At 42.3% G+C, this 23,985-nt stretch overlaps 1 protein-coding gene across 10 annotated transcripts in view; it reads right to left on the minus strand.

Annotated features, from left to right (window-relative positions):
* Nucleotides 1-7,522: 7,522 nt before the first annotated feature.
* Nucleotides 7,523-23,985, minus strand: part of BEND7 (BEN domain containing 7) — an 80,512-nt gene continuing 64,049 nt past the window's right edge. For 5 of the 10 annotated variants that reach the window (XM_014548010.1, XM_005876594.2, XM_005876589.2 and 2 more), the window contains 3 exons: nucleotides 20,331-20,450; nucleotides 11,600-11,653; nucleotides 7,523-8,174 (listed from right to left, as the gene is read on the minus strand). In XM_014548010.1, the coding sequence (XP_014403496.1) occupies nucleotides 8,113-8,174; nucleotides 11,600-11,653; nucleotides 20,331-20,450 (236 nt within the window). In that variant the 3' untranslated portion in view covers nucleotides 7,523-8,112. Of the gene's footprint in view, nucleotides 9,955-11,599; nucleotides 11,654-19,762; nucleotides 19,835-20,330; nucleotides 20,451-23,985 lie in introns of those variants that run through there. The other 5 variants (XM_005876593.2, XM_005876587.2, XM_014548012.1 and 2 more) reach the window with 4 other exon arrangements.

Consider the following 23,985-nt stretch of genomic DNA (forward strand, 5'->3'; position numbering starts at 1 on the left):
ATATTTTTATTTATTTCAGAGAGGAAGGGAGAGGGACAGAGAGAGAGAAACATCAATGATGAGAATCATTGATAGGCTGCCTCCTGTATGACCCCCACTGGGGATCGAGCCCACAATCTGGGCATGTGCCCTTGACCAGAATCTAACCCAGGACCCTTCAGTTCGCAGGCCAACGCTCTATTCACTGAGCCAAACTGGCTAGGGCTATTTAGTAATCACTTTAAAGTGATTATATATTCACAGAGTTGTGCAGCCATCACCACTATCTAATTTTAGAACATTTTCATCATTTCAATGAGAAACCCTGCATCCATTAGCCATCACTCCTCATTACTGCTCCCCCTCTCGGCCCTAGGCAACTATTAATTACCTACTGTCTCTATGTACTTGCCTATTCCAGATATTTCACAGAAATACAATCATAGAATATGTGACCTTTGTATCTAGTTTCTTTCACTTAGCATGATGTTTTCAAGGTTCATCCATGTTAGCATGTATCAGTACTTCATTTTTATTGCTGAAGAATATTCCATTGCGTGGATATGCCACATTTGTTTATTCATGCATCAGTTGATGGGTATTCAAGTTGTTTCTACTTTTTGGCTATTATGAATAATGCTGCAAATTTTATTTGTATTGCCAAAGTGCCCTCAGAAATATTATACCATTAACATGCCTATCAGTACTGTTCACCATAAGAAACACTGCTGATACCTTTCTTTCCATTTTTGCCAACTGAATAACCCAAATATTTGATATTTTGTGTTTAATTTTTGTATTTTAATATTTATTGGCCATTTGATTTATGAGTTGGATATGTACTTTGTATTAAGTATATGCTTTCTTAATATCCATTTTTTCTACAAATACTTTTCTCATTTTGCCATTTGCTATTCAATTTTGTAAAATTTTTGAAGTATGATTTAAAAGTTTTAGTTAATAAAATGAATTAATTTTTTCTTGATAATTGCTTCCTATGGCACTATTTTTGGGAAAGCCTTTATCTCCCCAGGCTTATTATAAATATTAATTTAAATTTCTAGTATTTTAATGACTTGTTTTACTTAAATCCTTTAAACATCTGGAATTAATTGACACATATAGAGTAAGGTAGAGGGTCTAATGCTATTGTTATTAAATAATCACTTTATTATTTATTTTTAAATATATTTTTATTTATTTCAGAGAGGAAGGGAGAGGGACAGAGAGAGAGAAACATCAATGATGAGAATCATTGATAGGCTGCCTCCTGTATGACCCCCACTGGGGATCGAGCCCACAATCTGGGCATGTGCCCTTGACCAGAATCTAACCCAGGACCCTTCAGTTCGCAGGCCAACGCTCTATTCACTGAGCCAAACTGGCTAGGGCTATTTAGTAATCACTTTAAAGTGATTATATATTCACAGAGTTGTGCAGCCATCACCACTATCTAATTTTAGAACATTTTCATCATTTCAATGAGAAACCCTGCATCCATTAGCCATCACTCCTCATTACTGCTCCCCCTCTCGGCCCTAGGCAACTATTAATTACCTACTGTCTCTATGTACTTGCCTATTCCAGATATTTCACAGAAATACAATCATAGAATATGTGACCTTTGTATCTAGTTTCTTTCACTTAGCATGATGTTTTCAAGGTTCATCCATGTTAGCATGTATCAGTACTTCATTTTTATTGCTGAAGAATATTCCATTGCGTGGATATGCCACATTTGTTTATTCATGCATCAGTTGATGGGTATTCAAGTTGTTTCTACTTTTTGGCTATTATGAATAATGCTGCTCTGAATATTTGTGTGCAAGTCTTTGTGTGCAGATGTTTTCAGTTCTCTTGGGTATATACCTAGGAGTGTAATTGCTAGGTCAGATGGTAACTCTATGTTTAACTTTTAGAGGAACTGTCAACCTTTTCCAAAGGGAAAAGCAATATTGAGAGTCCAATTTCTCCACATTGTCACCAATGCTCCTTATTGTCTGGCATTTTGACTATAGCCATCTTTGTAGGTTTAAAGTGGTATCTCATTGTGATTTTGATTTGCATTGCCCTAATGACTTATGATGCTATCTTTTCATATGCTTTTCAGCCTATTGAACATTTTTATATTTTTTAAGAAAAGGCTGTTCCCATCTTTTGCCCAATTTTATTTATTTATTAAAAGCAGATTATTTTTTAATACATTTTTCATTGATTTCAGAGAGGAAGGGAGAGGGGAGGGAGAAACATCAATGATGAGAGAGAATCATTGATCAGCTGCCTTCTGCATGCCCCACACTGAGGATGGAGCCCACAATGCGGGCATGTACCCTGACCAGAAATTGAACCGTGACCTCCTGGTTCATAGATCTACACTCAACCACTGAGCAACACGAGCCGAGCACATCTTAAAAAAACTCCTCTGATTTTAGACATAGAGGAAAGGAGAGAGAGAGAGAGAAACATTGATTGGTTGCCTGTGTTACGAACCCTGAGCACCCTGACCGGGGATCAAACCTGCAACCAGGGTATGTGTCCTGACTGGGAATTGAAAATGTGACCTTTCTGTGTATAGGACAACATTCCAACCAACTGAGTCACACTGGCTATGGCTTACCCACTTTTAAATTGTTTGTGTGTGTGTTTTTTTAGTGTTTTATAAAAATTGATTTTAGAGAGGGAGGAATGGAGAGAGCGAGAGAGAGAGAGAGAGAGAGAGAGAGATAAGAGAGATACATCTATTGATCAGTTGCCTCCTGTATGCACCCTGACAGGGGATCAAACCCACAACCTCGGTATGTGCCCTGACCAGGAGTCAAACCTCGACCTTCTGGTGCACTGGAGGATGCTCCAACCAACTGAGCCACACCGGCCAGGGATTTTGTTTTTGAATTGTTAAAGTTCTTTCTATATTCTGGCTTTTCTCCTGCATTCAGTTTTTCAAATGAATTCAGACTAATTTCATCAACTTCCACCACCTTCTCCTTCTCACCTCCTAAGTTATTGGGTATTTTCCAACTAAAAGTAATTTCTTGGTCTTTGAGAGTTTGTTCCTTTTCTAAAGCTGTTATGATCAAGCCTAGGCACAATCAAGGTGCATTTCGGCTCCTGTCTTTAGGATGGTCCACAGCCAGTGTCCAGGAGTCAGTCTCACGTTTAAAATACGCCTGCTCTGCCGTAGCTGGTGAGCCAGTCCCACCGGGACAAAGTGAGGGAAAGAGCTCCCGGGAACACCAACAGGAGGTGGATGGGACAAACACACTTGAACAGTACATGACGTAAACCATAGAAACAAACACAATCTTCGTTTTTTGTGTTAATCTTCACCCGAGGATATTTTTTCCATTGATTTTTAGAGAGAGTGAGGGGGGTGGGAGAGAGACAATTGATGTAAGAGAGACACATTGATTGGTTACCTCCCCCACACGCCGACTGGGCCAGGGAGTGAACCTGCAACTCAGGTATGATGAGCCCTTGACCAGGAATCAAATCCAGGACCCTTTGGTGTGCTGGCGGACGCTCTAACCATTGAGTGACACCCGCTAGGGCAACGAACACAATTTTAACAGCTACCCACAGCCGTAGGTCCTTGTTACAGGGAGCGTCAGTGACAGGTGGGCGTGGAGGAAGGTGGCATTGCTTCACCCCAGTGAAACATTTCTCCTAAGGACCGTGCAATGTACTGTGTTCATCACAAGATGGGGGTGGGGTTAGCATGGGGTTGTTAATCGAGTCACTTCTGACTTTCCCTATCCATTGGTTAGAAATACATCACTTTTGGAGGATGCTAAACTCAGTGTTATACAGTGTCATTTATTATAATGTATTCCCTTTCTCCCTCCATTGCTAAAGTACAGCAGAAAGTAGCTTTTCTACCAGAATGTGCAATTGGTCCCCCACTTCATTGAACCAATTTAGGACACCCTATTTCCTTTGTAAAATTGATTTTTCTCTCCATATTCACATTGAGGGCCCTTCAGGTTTTCAATCTGTGAGAGCATTGTGGTGGAGAGAAGGCACACCTGGAAGTCGAGAGGGCTGGTTTCTGACCAGCTCCCCCATTTAACACACTCGCATCCGTTTGATTTTTGAAAAGTATTTTAAAGGAGTCATCTCAAGTCACTTTGCTTCAAAATTTAGGTTAAAAATATCCTCCAATTTCTCAGCATTAACAGATTTAAAAAAAAAAGGCAGCCCCTGCCCCAATTTAAATGGCCCTGGAGTATCCGGTGTGAGATTAAAAAAAAAAAGGCAGCCCTTGCCCCAATTTAAACGGCCCTGGAGTATCCAGTGTGTCTGGGGTGTCAGTAGGAGCAAAGCACATCACACTGGGTTTTCCTACCGGGCTCCAGCCCTAGATCACTCTTTGGCCTTTTCATTGACTCTTTTACATTCTTTTAATTTCACTGATAACAAAATGGGCATAAATAAACAAATATACATATGTATATAATATACAGTATATATATTTTAGGGGGCATGATCAGTTTCATGCTTCTGCGATTACAAAATGCAGAGGCATTGATTGGTGTCAATTCAAAGTATTGCTTTAAATCATTAGTTATCAATTCTCTTGGAGCCACCCAGCATCTCTTTGGTGGGTCCACTGACACAATTTTGCCACCATTTATGAAGAGTGGTGATGTAGGGACAATGGAAGTGCACGTGATCCAAGACTACAGGAAGGAAAGGGAGTCGTGTAGTCACTAATGCTCCCCATCTGTCCCAGTCCACTCTTGCTGGGGCAGAGGGAGAGGGAGCGTCCTGAAATGTGCTTTCACAGGGGCCTGAAATCTTAATGGCCTTACAGATAAGAGCCCTGACATCCCGAGGCTTAGATTCCAGAGGAAAAATGGATGATAAAAACCACATAAATAGCAAGACAATTTCAGAGAGCAGCAAGGGTCACTGTGACTAGATGGTCGAGACTGGTGGTTACTTGTGAGCAGATAGTCACGAATCCCTTGGAGATGATGAAATTTAGTTGAGACTTGAATTATACAGAATGAATAGTACTTCAAATCTTGATTGCCTCTAGTTTGGGACAAAGCTTCCACATTTAAGTTCCCTTCTCTAGTTCAGGAACACAACGTACCTTATACGACGGTTTCCCGGGATCATAGTCATTCATGAGTGATCGTCAGAATGAGCTCTGTGCCTGCTGTACCAGCCCCTAGCCAGTGCCATGCATACCCGAGTGTCCAAACACTTGCTGACTAAATGAACGGAATAACATCTGAACATGAACTCGCGTGTCATCCTCCAAATCGCTCCGCCCGGTGTTCCCGGTCTTAACCAAGTAACACCCCCGTGTAGAGACCTGTGTGTCAGCTCCAACGATGCTCAACCACTGAGCCGCGCTGGCTGGGCATAAAACATTTATGTTTTAACAGCTACTTTGTACGAGAGAAGATTGATTTGTCCTTCTGATGTGTTGTTTCCATAGAAGCAGGGCTTACCTTTAAAGTGAAGATTATAAAGCTACCTAATTCATGTAAAATGAGGCTTCAAGCATATCAGTGCTTAATGCTTAAGTGTTACTGGGGGACTTGCTGCAGCCATTGATCTGGCTGCCAGGCAGAGCCCGTGGCTCGCCACGTTGGAATATAATCTTTCTGGTAGCAATTTAGTTTATTCTTAAAAATTTATCTCCTTCAGAAGGAGATAAAACTTCTTGGGCAAGATCACCAGAATATTAATAAATACCTTTTAATTAATGACTAGCATTGACTCCTCTTCATAATCATGGGAGGAATGGCACACAGGCATGAAACAGGCACTTTCAATTAAAGTAATTTATTGTATTCTTCCAGAATGGGCATAAAGAGCGTCTTGGGGATTGATATCACAACACAGTGTCATACACCATTCTCACCACTAGCCTTGTGTTGAACTTTTTTAAAGAACATAGTAATTTAAAAAAATCTAAATATTTACATATTAATAAAACATATATACAGAAGATTGAGACATTATTCATAGATATGGAATAATTTGCTTTTGCTAAGAAAGCCTATAGAAAGGATTTCTGAATAAAGTCTGAACAGTAGTCACAGTAAGTAAACACAAATACAATTTTAATTTACAAAACATGATTTCACTCTTGCAGTTATATGATATGTATTTCCAATTTGGGGATCCATTGCACATACTCGTGAGTTGAACAGTCCCCACCCTCCTCCAGGGGTGAACACTCCATGCTGTCGCCCGGTCTTGGAAGGACGTGCTCCGAACGCGCGTGGTGTATACTTAACAGATGCCACAGTGGGAAGGTGAACGTTTCTACCTCTATTAGCAACATAGTCATCGTGTTGTAATAGAGCTGAAAGGGCACTAATTAATCTTTTCAATTCCCTTGAGAAATACTTTCTTCTGAGAGGCAGCAGACCAGTTTGAAAACATATGTTGCAGAAAAACAAAAGCCCTGTTCACAGTATCTCACCAGACTTGGTGATCAGAGAGGCTGGTTTCAAGGGAGTGATTACCAGCTCGCCTCGCATGTAAAAGGCTAACTAAGGGTGTGATGGAAACAACCACTCTGAACCTCCAAAAAGACAATGAACAAAAGACACACATGTATGAGGTGAGCTGTCTAGCAGTTGGATGGATGCCACAAGCCACACCTAGCACCAGCTTCCTGCCACTGTTGGTTAATGAGCTGGTCTTCAGTGGAAAACAGATTCATCCCAGAGCTCCCTCCTCACTCAGGCTTAGCTGTTCAGTGTGATGTGGCACAAGTACCTTGGACAGGGGAGTAAGGCATTTAGATGCCAGTCCTGGCCAGGCCACTGATGGGTTACCTGGCCCTGGGCAACCATGACTCTCACTTCCCAGCTGCCTCCCTTAGTCCTACTAATAAGGGACATCTACAATAACTCTGAGCTCTAACACTCTCTGACTCAATAAAATAAGTGCTAGGGAAATGCATTAAACAGTAGCATAGTAATTCCCCCTCTCTCCCATCCTGGGGTTTGGTGTTTCTAGTCCACATTTCTTTCAAGCCAAGTTTTGGCCTTTGGGTCAAGTGCCAAAGTTTCAAGGTAATTTGCTTTATAAAATAAATGAGGTGTAAATGCAGTGTTTCTAAATAAAATGGTATTTTAAATTCACCATCTTATGAAAGGAATCCAGATGAAAATATTTCTGTAAAACAAATATACACGTGGCATGATATCTCTAAAATGAATCCAGATTTTCATTTGTTGGATTTATATAAAGTGGAGTGTAAGTGTACTAGGAACCAAATAAAATACGTAACATTAATGGAATACGTGTGTGGCCGGTTGCCAAAACACTGATCCACTCACTCGGCTAAAACCATCTGTCAAAACAGCTGGCAGGTATCAAGTAGGTAACTGCTTACTGAGTTTCTCACCTTTCAATGAGTTACTTTGTCACTGTGTCGATACCACCTCCTAAAAGGTTTTTCTTTCAAAGAAATTCATATATCACTTACCCTTATCCTATATAATAAACAGCTAATATGCTAATTAGACCGAACAGCAGAACAACCATCCGGATGACATTCCGGATGACCTTCCGGATGAAGCCGGACTGTGAGGGCTGAGGCAGCCGGGGCTGCGAGGGCCAAGCCCCTTGCACAAATGGTTATTTTGGGGGAACTGATGTCACAAATGATTTCATCTAACAGAGCAGGGCTATCCTGTCTCCCAAAACATCTTTTTCATCTTTTAAGCTGATGAAGGTCTAATTAATTTTAACAATTGCTCCCTTTTCAGTGCTGGAAAGTGCCATTCTCCTTTATATAGCATCTAAGCAATTTGTGTTAAAATAACTATGCTTCAAAACTCCAAACATTCACATTGAGGTTATGGACAAAAACAGGGAAGAGAGAGCTGCTTATTTTTAATGGACAATGAACTAACTGGATCAGATGTTGGACTTCAAGGGTGATAAATCAACTCTAGGAATGATTTTTAAAAATCTTATACCAAATTGGAGGCTTGCTTATCACAGTTGACAAAGATAGTACATCAAAACTATTCAAACAGGACAGGTAAACTTCACAGAACACGCACACTCTGCAGTACACTGAAATGCTAATGTGGGTCTTTGAGGAAATTCAAAGGGAAGAGGTGCATATGCTAATGAGCATTGTCACTAAATGAAAGTCTAGGCAGTGAAATCTGGCTCTGTGTCTTCCTTGTTTTCTCTCCTGGTGTCAAATATATTACCTACAACAGAGAAAGAAAATGAAGGGGGCACTTCTCTGAAGGCAGTTGCACACTTTCCTATGACATGGCTAGAGGTAGTTTGTATACGTGAAGAATGTTGTGGGTGAGGTATCTGTGTTTCATGTTTAAATCACAAAGTTTTAGCCAAGACTTTAGTTGTGCTAAATAAACAATGTTAGCCATTAGAAATTTGTAATGATTATTTTTGCAAGGAAGCCCTTGAATGTGTATCACTATTAGAGAATGTCCATATGTTGTCCAGTAACAGAAAAGAGCCAAATAAAATATGATTTACCTGTAAAACAGATTATCATGCAGCTATTCAAATACATACGTGTATGAAAAATGGTAATTTTTCAATTAAAATTAAAAGTGCTTATTAGGTTAAAAAAAATCCAACTCAGCAAACAAAATTTTATATATTTGATCTCCATTGGCTAAATCAAATATAGAGAAAAGTCTGGGGGGAAAAATACCCAGTAATGATTGTCTCTGGGTGGTAAAATTAATTTACATTTTCTCCCTTACACTTTTCTTTATTAATGTTTAAAATGTATGTGAAGAAAAGCCAATTGATGACTAAGACTGGTAGGCCCAACTGAGCTCTGCACTACTCTATTTCAAATTCAGAGGCCTCCTTATCACATTTTAGAAAGCACTGTTACGATTTTACTTTCTCTATGCTCTTTTTCCCCACCACAAATTGTCCCCAAGTCCTGGAAGGTTTTTGCCATCAGCCGCACTCTCCACACCTGGCTGCAGGTGGCTGGCCTCTGCCTGTCACAGTGGGCGGGGCTCTGAGGGCGGGTGTTTGTTCACCACAACCTAACACAGTGCTGATTCCTGGGAGCTGCTCCAAAATGCTCACTGACAGGGTTGAGGGAAAATGTTTTCCCACTATAAAATCTCTATCCATTTTTGTTAAGTCTAGACACAGAAGTTTGCTTAAATGAAATGGATCGAAACAAATGTCATTTGGCTGCCAGACTATAACTCTGACCTGTTAGATTCTGATTCATACATTTACACTCTCCTCAACGCTCCTCAATATACATGAATTTGGAAGAAAAAAAAGACCTAAAGTTAATAAAAGTATTGTTAAATCTTTAACAGCTCAAATAAACACGATAAAGAAAGTCTGGCCAGTGAGCCTCAAATCCCAGGAAGAAGCGCCTGTACAAGTAAGGTGGGATCTCCTGGGGGTGCACGCAGGAGGGAGAGGTTAGTAATAGTCTTGTATTCAGAGAAGCCACCAGACTGGGGTTTTACTTCAGTGGCAATCAAGAGACAGGCTACTCTAATCAAAATTATTTAATTTCATTACTACAAATTTTGGGCACCAATCTGGGAATTCTTTTTCCCCTTTCCTAAATGATAAACAGTACTTCTTTTTATCATGCTGTTTAGTAGTTTGTGTTAAAATTCTGTCAAGGGTCTAGTGAAAAGACCTATAGGGCCATTCTACTCCTGTCTTCATTATGACCTCACAGTGCTGGGCAATATTCCAGAAAGAATTCCATGAGTTTGAAGTTGCACTGGACTTCCGGGGACTTACGATGGACATTCTAATTGTGGAGACTATGGGACAGTGAGATGGAATCCTGAAGGGATTAGCACATCCATCAACTCTTGGGATCTTTAAGAAACATGCCGAGGAAAGCTGGCTTTGGCTTAGGTGTAAGAAAGCTATGCGGTGTAATGACTGGGAGTCGAGAGGCCATCAACAGCTGTGAGACCTTGAGAAAGTCATTTAGTGTTTCTGGGCCTCAGGCTGTTTTACCTGTAAAATAAAAGGACTGGATAAAAAGGAGGCATGGGACTAGATGATCTCTAACGTTCCTTCACTCTCAGGGTCCTTGAAACTCTTTTCAGTTCCATGAGGGGTTCTACATCACATGTTCAATTATCTCATCTGAAACATCTCTCTGCCTCCATCTTCAGGTATGGAAACACAAAGGGAATGGTTTTCAAGTAATAGTAATTTTTAAAAGCCCATTGTGTCAGATGACAGTGAGGATGGGCAGTGCAAATGCCCTGGGGCAGTGGGCTGGAGAGGGAGGAACCTGGACAGCACAACCAGAGCAGCATGGTATTCCTCCAAGGGGCTTCCTGAACTGCACAGTTTCATTATTCTTAGCTGCACTTGGTGAGTCTACTGGGATGGGCCAGGGGTGACAAGCACACGGCTATTCTGAGTTGTTCTGATATTCGGAGGACAGATGGGAAGGAACAGTAGAGATCATGCATTTCAATTCTCTTAATTCATAAATGTGGAAACATAGCCAAACAAGAAGAGAAATCCCTTTTATGTAATGATTACATGGTAAAACTTGATATAAGAAGGTCCTTTTTTATTTGCCCATTGACCTGTTGCTTAGCTACTCAATGGCAGAAAGCACTGTATTATTTACCTGGTTGAGCTTTCTCGCTGCTCCAGTGTTCTCTGACATATGTCTGTCCTACACCTGTGAACTCTTGGTTGTCATCTCAGGGTAAGTGCTATCAATGAACACATGACCTAGTAGAGTGCTTACACAGACTAGCTACTCCATTCACATTTGCTGATTTCTATTTAAACTTACCAGCCCACATCTAGAGAAGAAAACACTGCATTGAGCTTTTTCACTTAAGAGGATTTTTTTGGGCATCTGGGTTTTGTGGGCAGAAAAATCTTCATGTATTCTTTTGAGGGCAGTCAATAGAGTCATGAGGCCAACTGAGGAATACATTGTTTGCCACATGGCTTGTGGATTAGACACCTGTCCCTCTGGCTCTCAGAGATTAACTGATGCAGGGGCAGGAGGCCAGGGCAGAAGGATATCACTTGAGAGCTAAATAATGTGGTCAGAATTATGTCTATGGCTTGATATTGTAGCAGACGCTTCAGGGAAATGTTGCATTGGGGCGATCTGGTTACAACATTGGTAATGTGCCACCCATGCCAGATGCACTGGAGTATTCAGTCACTCAGTTAAAACACAGCATTCACTAGGTGCCCAGTGTGTGAAGAGTTGTGACTGCCTGCTGCTCAAAGCCCTTTGGAGCAGGTGGGAGAGGACAGGACGGACATGAATTTCATCTTAAAACTGGTGATCCCTGTTCTAAAAAGAAATATCATATCATGTTAAAATATGTTTTAATGTCCAAAGGTTTTGGGAGGCAAAATCTTGTGACACTAATTTCTTAGGACTTGCTGTTCTGAGGTTTTTAAGAATATAGAACTGTGAGAAAAATGTAGCTTTTCATATTCACTGTGACAAATATGTCTGACCACAGGGCACTGCACACCTCTGATTGTCGTCTGGGTCTGTTACAGAAGCATTCTGCTCAAGCACCTGCATCTCTAATGTTAAAAACATTTTCAATGCATATATTTTCCTTTGCTGTATTTTCCAGTGGGTGATGAAAATGTAAATGTGTTTTACCTGTTGGTGGTAGAGAGATGCTGTCCAGTCTTTCATCACCGTCAGCTACCTCTGCTGGTTACAAACATAAAACACAAATCTCATTAGTTTCAGGGAGCACATCCATTTCACCAATACAGTCACACAATTTTAAATCTCTATTATACATAGGAGTTTTCACCTTTCTTTTCCCTTTTCAGCTCCAGCCAGTTCACATCATGGATTTTAGTGCCAATATTTAAATAAAATATTTTAAAGATAAAATAAAATCAATTTTCCTGTATTAAGTATTTTTTATAGCTTATGAAGCTTATTCTATCGATCATTGATGATTTCAGTGCTTTTCGCTTATTTACATTGGCTTAAATATCCATCCAGATTTGGGGGTGAATTGTTGAAATATGATGCATGCGGTTAGTGAATTCTTGTGGTAGATTTTTGCTTGTCATTTCCAGAACCATTCCTGTGGGGCGGGCTTAGGAAATCTTGAGAATGACTCTTTCTTTGGAGATTACTGGAAATTCAGATCCCGGAGCTGGCAATCTAAGTTGGCATCAATTCAGTCATAAAGAAAATCAGAAGGAATAAGCACTTCTTTAAAAGAGCCATCACTTCTGTTTTAAAATGCAAACCTTTGCTCATCTCTGATATGTTTCAATCTCCTTATGAATTTTCCAAAGGTAGATCCTTCAGTCACAGAAAACCTTCCACTAAACATAAATACAGGTGCCCATATGTCTCCTGAGAACTGATGGGCTTGTCCGTCTCCCCAGCATGCTACAGGACAGGGGATTTCATCATGGCCATCTGCATAACTTCAGCAGTGCTCTGTCTCCCCAGCATGCTACAGGACAGGTCAAAACATTTCATCATGGCCATCTGCATAACTTCAGCAGTGCTCCCTGTCCCAGGGCTAGTGGCCCCGTGGGAAGTTCCCTGCCTGTGTGCATGTGAGGCTAGTCAAATGAGGGCTGCATTTGTATCACCTTGTAGTGCTCAGTTGGGAAGCAAGCTAGTCCTATGTTCTTGTGTTTTGTTGCTGTTGCTTTAAAACACAATCAGGGCTCAAAGATTCCCACTCTAATCCGCTCTCTCCCATATTGTCCTCTGACTGGGACACACTGACTCAGTGACCCACTGTCTGCTGACCCGCCAAACCACCACAAAGAGAAAACGCTGAGAAGAGAAAGACCAGTCAAGACCAATTTTGTTTGGAAAAGAGTAGAAACCCCTAAAAATTATGTTGTAGATGAATATTTAACAACAAAAACATTCAAGTCAAGCAATAAGACAAATGGTGAGAATAAAATTTTGTATATAGATTTATAGATAAAATACAGGACGAATTAAAATATTAGTAGTGTTTCTCTGAATGAAAGGCTTATAAGTATTTAAAATTTTGTTCTTTGGGTTTTTACAATTATTCTGTATTTTTAAAAAATAAATAACAAACATGTTATTTTTATATTTAGAAGATATTATTTTCTTCTAATTAGTTTGATTGGATTTGATAGATGAACTACATGATAATTCTTTCATTGTCTAGGACTAAAAATTTTTTATAAAGTATATTTTTATTGATTTCAGAAAGGAAGAGGGAGAGGGAGAAAGATAGAAACATCAATGATGAAAGAGAGTCATTGATTAGCCGGCTTCTACACGCCCTGACCAGGAATTGAACTCTGACCTCCTGGTTCATAGGTCGACGCTCAACCATTGAGCAACACTGGCTGGACTCATTGTCTAAGATTTAAAAGATTCTCCAGCAATAATAATAATAGCAATGCTAGCCACCATCATTTATTAGATGCTTTCCATTTACTGAGCACTTGACATACACTGAGTCATCTAACCCTTAGAAAAACCCCTCAAGGCAGGTCTGTTATTATGTCTACTTTAACAAATGAGGACACTGAGACAGAGAGGTCAAGAAATGTACCTAAGGTGACATAGCTAGTAAGTGACACTGCCAAGGACTTGACTCAGGTTTATGCTTGGACTCTTAATCTCTTTGCTATTAATCATCCAAATATATATCACATATATGACTATGAGCTAATTTTTAAATCTTCAAGTTTCAGTTCATTTTATACTTGAGTAACTTTCTCCTCTTTCCATTTCAATTTCTTTTCATTTAGTTATAACAAAAATCAGTTCTAGGTATAAGCTGATCTTCCTTTTGCAATTAAGTTATCCTCACTTTTAAAAAGCAGGCCTATGCAATTATGTGCTTTAGTAAGAACAATATATGTAAACAAAAACATGTATAAGTTGGTATATACCAGCTGCATGAACAGGGCACAGGGTCATGGAGGAAGAACATGACTATGTTACTCAAATTTAATTATAATATCTGTCAATAACAATGACCTCACCATCTTTCTTTCCTGGTGACAAATTGTAAAATTTGGAAAAGATTGAGAAAGTCCAATAAAAATTTAATAGCAGTGACAGTTTTACTTGTAGAGCTAACACACACACAAAATTGCAATTTCAGCTCAGAGGAAATAATCTAATGAAAATGATAAAAAACCACACCAGGAAAGGAATCATTCCAGTTATAGAAAAAAATTATTACATGTGATGAGAGCCCCAAATGAATTTCTGTTTGGATTCATATAACAACCCTTCAGATCTGCATGGGGCACTTTTTCAAGAGGCAGTTCGAGCCTTCTTCCTCTTTTTTTGTTGTTGTTAAGCCCCACCCAAGGATATTTTTTCCATTGATTTTTAGAGTGAGTGGAAGGGAGGGAGGAAGAAGGGGAAAAAGAGAGAGAGAGAGAAATACCGATGTGGGAGAGACATTGGTTGCCTCTCTCATGCTCCCTGATCAAGGCTGAGGATGGAACCTGCAACCCAGGTACGTGCCCTTGACCAGAAATTGAACCCGACCCTTTTCTGTGCCGGCTGATGGTCTAACCACTGAGAACACTGGCTAGGGCAGTGCAAGCTTTCTTAAACAGTGAGCTGATTAGCTTGCCCAGGTGGAGTCTGTATCTAATTCCAGGAATTGAGCCAAATATGATTTTAAAAAAAAGGTTAAAATTGTGGAATATCTATGAGACACTGTTTGGATTATCATTTGGACCAAAAATAATGAAGACAAAAAGCAGGAGAGCAAGTAATATTTTTGAGAAGCCTCTTAGTTCCTATCAGCATGACAATGGCTCTAGTTCCAATTTGCTGGGGTCCCACTTTTGTGCTGCTTGAGGAGAATGAAGTGTCACAGGATGTGAAAAAATGGGGAGACAAAACCTATTTGGCAGGTCACTGCTGATGTGCTGGTCTGGTCTGTGTGGCAGGGTTGGATTCTGTAGACACCTTGCACGTTTTTTTTAAAAATCCTCACCTGAGGATATGCTTTTTTTTTTTTTTTTAAATTGATTTTAGAGAGAGAGGAAGGGAGAGAGAAAGAGAGGAGGAGGAGACAAACATCAGTTGGTTGCCTCCCATACACCCCGATCAGGGATTGAACTTGAAATCTGGGTATGTGCCCTGACTAGGAATCAAACCGGCAATCTTTAGGTGAACAGGATGATGCTCCAACCAACTGAGCCACCCAGCCAGGTGGCACCTTCCACTTTTTGGATGCTAACAGAACCTGCTAGAGGGGCAGAAAAGTGCCAAGGTGCTGATCCCCAATATTTAGGCAGATAATCTAAACCTACTGGTCAAAGTGAAAATGTCCAAAATCAAATATGATGAGAACTATGGAGCAGGCCACACAATGTTCTGGGCACGTGCAAGGCTCCCCCGGAAGGGAAGGGCTGGGAGCAGTCTACGGTTTGGGACCCATTCTGTAGAAGCAGGCATGGGCGTGTGGAAATGAGCCTGTGTCATGTGGTTGAGAAATGTGTTCACTGGTCAGTCTGTTTGTGGGACAGAGAAACAGGAATGGGGAAAAAAGTCCCTACCGTGTGCATGTGTGTTTGTTGGGGGGAAGCGGGGAAGGGAATAGAGACCAGAACTCATAATAATTTGTCTTAGCATCTGAAATAGGAAAAAAAGGTGTGTTTATGTATAAAATATATAGTATGGGAAACAGAATTTAAAAGGATCTTCCTATTTCAGTCACGTGGCCCACTGCCAGGAAGGCAGTTTCTGTGTCTCTGAGATGAGGCCTCTCCAATACACTCAGTAGACACTCAACAGTCTCCCCACCATTTGTCTTCAAAGTTTCAGGTCCTTCAGGGACTTGTAATCACCTCCAGCCATGGGCACATGTTTTGTCCACAAAGCCCTCTCCTTCCTCTCTCTGGGTTCCTCTGCAGCACCCAGGTTAGTAACATCAGCATTCTGGACTTACAGTTCTTGTCCCTCAAGCCCCCAAGGAGCTCCAAGCATTTCTCCCATTTTCCATTTACCCTACCAGCCCATGTGAGACAAGAAGGGACCGGCATGCTTCTGTGGATTCTGAGGGGAGGAGTGTGCTAGCCCACCTCAGACTAGAAGCTGGTGGCACAGTTGGGGTGGTGTGTGGAGAACCAAAGGGTAGCTGGTTCTTGCTACTTCGGCCCTTTGTCTTTCCTTTGGGCTGAGTATTAAATTTAAGTCTCTTCACTATGAAACCTTTAGATCTCTCTCAAACCTGAATATTAAAGTTAGTGTCCCTTTTAGGGGGATCAACAATTATCCCCTGTAAATCAATAGACAAATGGAAGTTCTTACATACCCAACAGTCAAGATTGCCAAGGCAGGATTTAGGCAACACAAGACCAACTTAATACTAGCAACCACACCGCTCAGGCTACATACTTGAAATCTGATTTGGGATATAAAACAGAAGAGACACAGCACTCAATATGATATTAGTGCTTAAGCATTACTTACTGTGTAAAATGATTGAGCAATTATCTTTGATAACACTTGTCATTTACTGTAAAACATTTTTTTTCACCCCAATCCTTTCCTGGAGCCTGAAATCTAAAGGGGCTAAAGTAATACAAAGAGCCTGGCTGGTGTGGCTTAGTGATTGAGCACCGACCTATGAAGCAGAAGGTCACAGTTTGATTCCCAAATGGGGCACATGCCTGGGTTGCAGGCTCAATTCCCAGTGGGGAGCATGCGGGAGTCAGCTGATTGATGTTTCTCTCTCATCAATGCTTCTATCGCTCCCTCACCCTTCCTCTCTCTGAGATCAATAAAAATATTAAAAAAAAATAAAGTAATACAAGAGGCTTTGTGAGATGGCCAAGGCTGAGGCTGGAGGCCTTTAGCATAAGAAAGCATGAGACCCTGATGACAGCAGTGAATATAGTGTTACTCAGTTAACCTCCCCTGAGTGAGGTCAGGCACCATGACACAAGACTCAACCTTTGGGGGAGGAAAGGAGAAGAGAGGAAATTAGGAGGGAACTACGAAGATGGGGGTGCAGAGAAGGAAATAAGAGAAAGGGCTCGGGGAGGAGGAAGAAAGGGCACTCTGGGACAACCATGTGAGCAGCCCCAGGCATACCCTAAGGGGCCCTAAGGATCTTGTTCCGGAGAACAGAGCTCAGGGACGGTGCTGCCCTGTGGGTTTCGGGGTAAGTATTTGAACCTTAAGGAAGAAACTGATGAAAGAACATTCTCCAGGTTCTCACAGGAACTAGATGAGCTAAACAGTAAGACTTTTTGCTGTGGACTATTTTTCCTTCTTTTCCACTGATTGATTTGCTGGTTCATTTGCTGGTTCCACGCTGTGCCACACAATGTTTGGAACAGAAACATGACTCAGAGCCATCTGTGCTCCTGAGGCTCTCATGGTCACTGGAACAAACAGGTGGGTGACTCCTCCGGTGGCAGAAGACAAAAGTGCTGCACTGCCTATGAAGGCTCCAGGAGGAAGAACCTGATGCTATGACAGGCAGAGGGAAAGCGTGAGTTGGAAAACCTAGCGTATTTCAGAATAGGAAGAGTCTGCAGATGAGGCTGGTGAGGGGGTTGGGGCTGACTATGAAGAGCCTTGTCTGCCACACTGAGGGCAGGGGGTGGTATGTAGAAGGGGATTTTATTCCGGGGGACAGGAAACTAGGAGAAGTATTTAGTTGGGGCAGGTAAGACCAGATTTCATTAGCTGAGGCAGAGAATGAAGTCTAGGGTCTCGGGCCATGGCCATGTCTGGGGCTGCTCACCTGAGAGCCACTGATGACGGAACAGTTCAAGTCAGGAGTGGGGATTTAGAATGGGAAAAGTAAGAAGGACAGAAACTTGGGAATGCTGGCTTTAGGAGACGGGTGAAGGAGAGGCAGTGAAGGAGACCGAAGGCATTGCCAAAAAATGTGGAGGAGAAACAAAGAGAATGAAGTCATAGAATCCAAGGGAAGAGAGCTTCAAGAAGGATGAGGTTCCACAGAGTAAAAATCAACATGGAGGTTGTCGGAGTGTTAACATGAAGAGAGTGAAATCTGGTCACTGGGATGTGAATGCAGCAAGAGCTCACGTAGAAGACGAGGTCAGAGGGCAAAGTGCAATGGATTCTAAAGTGAACTGGGATGGGGGAGCCCACTCAGGGATGCAAATCTATTTGGAAGAATTCTGACCAACAATGCAAGGAGAAAGAGAAGGTAGTGGTTTTAAGAAATGGCCAGGATAAAGGAGTTGTTTTGCTTTTGGTTGGCAATGGGAAGGAAGATAAGGTCACGAGCATTTTTTGTGTCATTATGTGTCAGTTCTCTGTTACTGGCAATACTTACATTGTCTAATTCTATCTCTGAAAACACCCCTGAGGTAGCTATTAGCCTTGTTATATAAATGAAGAATGCAGGGCTGCTAGAGGTTGAAAAATTTGTCCAAAAGTCCCAGGAATTTGTAAATGGCAGCTCAGAGCTAGGAGTTCAGACCGGTTCTTCCCACTCTACCATGCTCTGTGATGAGTTGTAATGAAGGAGAAGAAGGCAGGGAACACTGAGAGACCAGGGAGGATGACCAGATCATTTATCCAAGTCTGGAACCTTTGAGTGAAAGGGGCTTAATTAATAATTACGCTGGGACAGCAGTGGTAAAGCAACGCTGCTCAGGCACGGCAGGCTGCTGGTCCCCACCTGGGATGCGAGGGGCCACGGGTTACGACTTCCTCAGCGACCTCCACCGCTTCCAGGCACTGCCGTGTATGACGCAGACAATCTCAGAGAAGATACACTAGCTTCCTTTGTAAAGACATTCATGTACAACATGTGTCTGAGCCTCCCAACTCTGAGGCAGGCTTTATTTTTATGTCCACCTCATGAGAGGGACACTGAGGATTAGAAAGATGGGGTGACGTGCCCAAGGCCCAGAGCTGGTAAAGAGCAGTAACACTCGAAACCAAATCTTCTCCCATTATGACTTATTACCTGATATGATAATACATATTTTACCAATTAAAAATATTAGTAGTCATAGCACTTTTACAGGTCCTCCCCAGGCAGTGGGGCCAGGATTTGGTAGCTGGTGCTGAAAGAAAACCCTTGAGTGCATCTTTTCCCTGGGACTGTGCCAGTGGTAGCTGTCACTCAATGGCACAGAGAAAAAAAAAACACCTAGTAGTCTATTGCTCTTTATAAAAAGAGCATCAATTAAATATAAAAGAAAAAGATGATGGGGAGATTTTTAATAAAAAAGTCATCCAAAGCTACATATTTTCTGTCAGACATGACCTTGGGACCTAGAGCTTTGTAAATTGCTGATCTAACTCTATCATAGGCAGGTCAGGGGATGCTCAGGTAGAGCTTACATAGGTGACCCTACAGCTGAACATTTTAGAGTCCTAGTAGCGACTTTCAGAGAAAAGAGCTGTAAGGTTTTCACACTGAAAACCACTGGGTCCCTTGGTGCCCATGTGTCTCGTGACACTGCCAGGGTCTCCCCAGCCTGTGCCAGGAGCTCTCCCGAGGCCGTCAGCTGTGCTCCACCGGCAGGTCACAGTGACTACCGCTCACTGTGAATTCACATACTTCAGGGTCGGTTAGCGACACAGCCTCATGCACTGTACTGCTTTCTCCTGGATCCCATGCCACCCAAGCCTGTAACATGTCAGCACCTCAGGTCTGTCTCCCAGACTCTCACACTCGAGCCCCAGAGCACAGGTGGCTCTGAGCAGGGCAGACACTGAAGTTTGATCAGGATTAAAAAAATACAGAGAGAGAGAGGTTTGCGACCTCCTGAGATGATTATTTTTACGTGATAGCAGAAAACTGACCTCAGAGGGACTCTTCACTGCTAACCTGGCCGACTGTCAATGGGGAGGTTGAGACTTCAAATGACTGAATAGTCATAATTCAACTTGTGTTCACTTTTCCTGGAAGAAATTCCAGAATCACCAAGCCCAGATTTAAAAAAATGTTTAAATAAATAAATATTTGACTTAAAATCTCTATTTCATGTAGTGTTCCAGGTGGAATGATTACTGTTATTTTTTTACCTTAAACAAATAGTACATTTTATCAAGTTAGGCAGATTCAAACAAACAAAAATCAATGGGCAATGGAAGCAAATCACAACAGAGACCCACTTTCCTCCATAAGAATGTAAGCCCACAGATGAGGTTAGCAATCTTTTTCCTTTGTACTATTCAAAGTGAATGGCCTGACATATTTTCACTATTTAATCTTCAGGTGAGTTTCAAAACTCATTTGAATAGACTTTAAAAAACAAAACTCATAGCACGTTTATGTAGCGCATCTCCTTCAAAAGACAAGAGACGGCGGAGCACCCGAGAGCAAAGCTGGCACTGTGCAATGCCTGGGAATTCAATAAAGGGCTTCTGCAATTATTTTCCTGCAGCGCATTCATACCTGAGCCTCTTTTTAACCTTCTTCTGGCCAGTTTAATCTGATCCTGTAGAATCTGCACCCAGTCTCTCGGGCCAGGCAGCTTATCCACATGATTAGCAGTACAGTACTTTTCTGTGAAGACTGAAAGAAAATGTGAAATATTGTTAAATGCTTCAACAAATAAAACAGGCAGATCCGAAACAGAAATATATCCCAAGGAGAAAAAACATATATATATATGCTAAAAGACATGGGTACTGCACTAGATAGCTTCACGATCCATATGACATCCCTGTGGTGGGGGTGGAGCCTGGCAGGGCCCTGATGCTATAAAATGTACTGGACTTCAACATGAAACCAGCTCTGCATAGTGAGTAGTTTTTATGGAAAGTGCTCCATGTCCCTGTATATATGTCTTATGAGCAGAGAAAATGCTTCCTATGGATCCTCTGGCCCCATGACAAAATTCAACAACTGTATTAAAATATTTCACTTTTTAATTAATTCAAAATCTTATGCAAAATTACACAAAAAAGATGATGTTCTCATGGTTATTCCTACTAACTCAATCAGTTCTCAGAATAAATAGAATGCAATTGTTTCTTTTTAATATGTTTGTATTGATTTCAGAGAGATGAGGGAGAGGTAGAGAGAGACAGAAACACCAATGAGAGAGGAACATCAATAATGGGGAATCGAGCCTGTGACCTCCTGGCACAAGGGCAGACGCTCAACCTACTGAGCAACACCGGCTGGCGGAATGCAGTTGTCTCTTAATGAAAGTTCCAATTCTATATTGAGGCAACTCTTGCAATATTCTACTGGCTTCTAGGAAAGAGCTATCTATTAAGCACAAAAGAAACTATGGAGTCATAGGACAGGACGAAAGGGAGGCCAGACATTATCTTAACCTGCCCAGTGTGTGACTGCACAGGCAGGAGCTGGCGTGAACGCTGCTGCTCCGCATGTCATTCCTGAGCGCTTCCCAACGTGCTCTCCTCTCTGTAGGTCACGACCAAGTATGCACTCACAGCACACTGCCCGCTTGGTATTTAAGATATCTGGCCCGGCTGGCATGGCTCAATGGTTGACCTGTGAACTAGGAGGTCACCATTTGATTCCTGGTCGGGGCATGTGCCTGGCTTGCGGGCTCAATCCTCAGTGTTGGGCATGCAGAAGGCAGCGGATCAATGATTCTCTCTCATTATTGATGCTTCTATCTCTCTCCCTCTCCCTTCCTCTCTGAAATCAATAAATACATATTTAAAATGTTGGTCATTTTAATGTTTTAAAGGCTTCTTTTAAAAAGAAATGACAAAGGAAAATGTTGATAGATTCAACTACTCTGTAAAACTATAAAATTTCTATTGAATAGAAAATAAACATTATATTAGAATGAGAAAAGCTAATTGCACTACATGTGACTGAAAAGGTTCAATATCTACCACTATATAAAGCACTCACTCAAATAAAAGAGCAATTTCAAAAGACTCTATAGATAACGAACAGTGTATTTAGAAAAAAACATTAGGAAAAATGTTTAACAAATATGTAAGCCCCCAAATTGCAAAACACATTTTATACCTACTAAATGAGAAGAGCAATGTTAAAAAGCTAATACTTAATATTGATACAATTGTGGGGGCCTGGCATATTCAAACATCACTGTTGGCATAAGCTTGGCAAAACCCTTTTGGGAAATAAGATGGTAGTATATAATGAGAGGCATAAAACTGTCACAACTTTGCATTGGAAATCTTACTCCTAGAAATTTATCCTAAGAAAATAATTTGAAAGAAGGAAAAAATCCACACCCAGTCATGCGGGAGGAGCTGGGTGGCAGCGGGAGGATGGATCTGGGAGTGAGAGGAGGGTCCCTTTGAGGAAGCTACTGCAGCGTCTGAGTTGGGGCCACGTGAGTAAAGGTGGACAGGTGACCAGAACTGTATATAGAACAGGCATTTCTGCTCAATCACATGGCCTGGGAACTATAGAAGAAAGGGAGGTTTGTGAGGGCAGAGGCAGATGTATTAGGCTTGGTTTGGGACATGTTGAGTTTGGGTACCCTCCCTACACAGAAGCCTACAGTTCGGGGAAGGGTCCAGGCTGTACCAGTTTGACAGGCACAAACATCCAGTGGTAGTTAAAATGAGAGAAAAAACATTGACCGACCAGGGAGAGCCTGTGGAGTGAACAGAGCGCTGGGCCAAGCACAGAGCCAGCGAGAACCCCGATGGTTGACTGGAGATGAAGGCGCAGGAGTCCATGAGGGAACCCAGGATGGGCCGGAGTCTGGAGACCCAGGAGGGGTCCTGGAAAGCCAGCGGGTGGTGCTGACAGAGGAGGACCCACAGTGTAAGTGCGGAGGAAGGGCCAGGAAGGGAGGTTTGGAAAGTGTCCACTGAAGGTCATCAAGGAGTGGTGGGGTGGCCACAGAGGACACTCAAAAAACGGGGTTCAGTGGAGAAAGGAAGAGAAGAAGGGCTGCCAGGGGAGGAGGGCTGAGGCCAGGAAACCTGAGCATGTCTGCAGGCTGACGGAAACAGCAATGTTGTGTGGGAAGACGGGATCCAGGGAAAAGGGGACAATAAAAGGGGACGGGTCAGGCTAGAAATGGAGGGTCGCCCTCGAACAGGAGGGGCTTCTTCCTCTGCCCCCAGAGGAAGGGAAGACAGGCAGGTTGAGAAGTGGTTACAGGCTGGAGTAATCCCTCCCAGACCTCCTTGCATGTACGGTGAGGGGAATGGAGAGTGTGGGGAAAGTCTGGGATTGCCTTTGAGAAGAACAGAAGTAGGAAAGCAGCAGACTGACGATGGAGGGCACCAATCAGGCCTGTGGTGCTGGCAACAACCTGTAGGGGCAGGCTGTTTTTCCCCAGGGCACTTTGCAGCTCCTCCTTGGGAGCGGAGCCACTGGATGGTAAGGCTGCTCTTGGGTGAGAGCCTAGCTGGATAGTCTTGGCAGAAGGACAGGGATACAAAGCACTTGAAGATGTGCTGCCACCTGGAATGAATGACCTCAACTTTCCTCACTTCCCCTTCCTGCGCAAATATGGGGAAGAAGCGAAGCCAGAAAAAGGCTCACAGACTTAGAAAAATCTATAGAGACCATGGAATGGAATTATCAACAGGGTTGGCAAGGAGGTGGCGTGGAGTAAGGGCAATTGGGAGTACGGTGCTGGAGTGTAAGTGGGGCAGCGAGCAGTTCCGGATGAGGATGCTAAGGTGTGCTCACGGGTGGGGCTGAAACGTAGTAGAGGTGAATGTAGTAGAGGTGAACGTCACTGTGGATGAGGTCTGGATGCTACTGGCTGGGGGGTCAGATGGACCTTTCACGTGAACAGTGAAGTTATGGAAGATGGCAGGGCGACGGGGAGTGCGAGGAAGATATGTAGCTGTGGTAAGAACCTTAGAGGAAAGGACCCAGCCCAGCCCAACTGAGTAGAGGAGGAGTGATGGTTAGGAAGAAGAATAAGGACCAGGGAAAATATCACCCAGGCTGCCCGGTATATGATATGTGGGATGGGAGATACACAGAAGGAACAATACCTCGGGGGTGGGGTTTGCTTTTGAATCTCCGACACCGGGTTATAGACACCTCAGGGTCTTCATTGAGTTTGGACCCCCAAAGCACCTACAACAGTACTTTGTACTGACTAAGAACGCAATATACATTT

Source organism: Myotis brandtii, unplaced genomic scaffold (genome assembly GCF_000412655.1).
Source record: "Myotis brandtii unplaced genomic scaffold, ASM41265v1 scaffold49, whole genome shotgun sequence".
In the NCBI taxonomy this organism is placed as follows: Eukaryota; Metazoa; Chordata; class Mammalia; order Chiroptera; family Vespertilionidae; genus Myotis; species Myotis brandtii.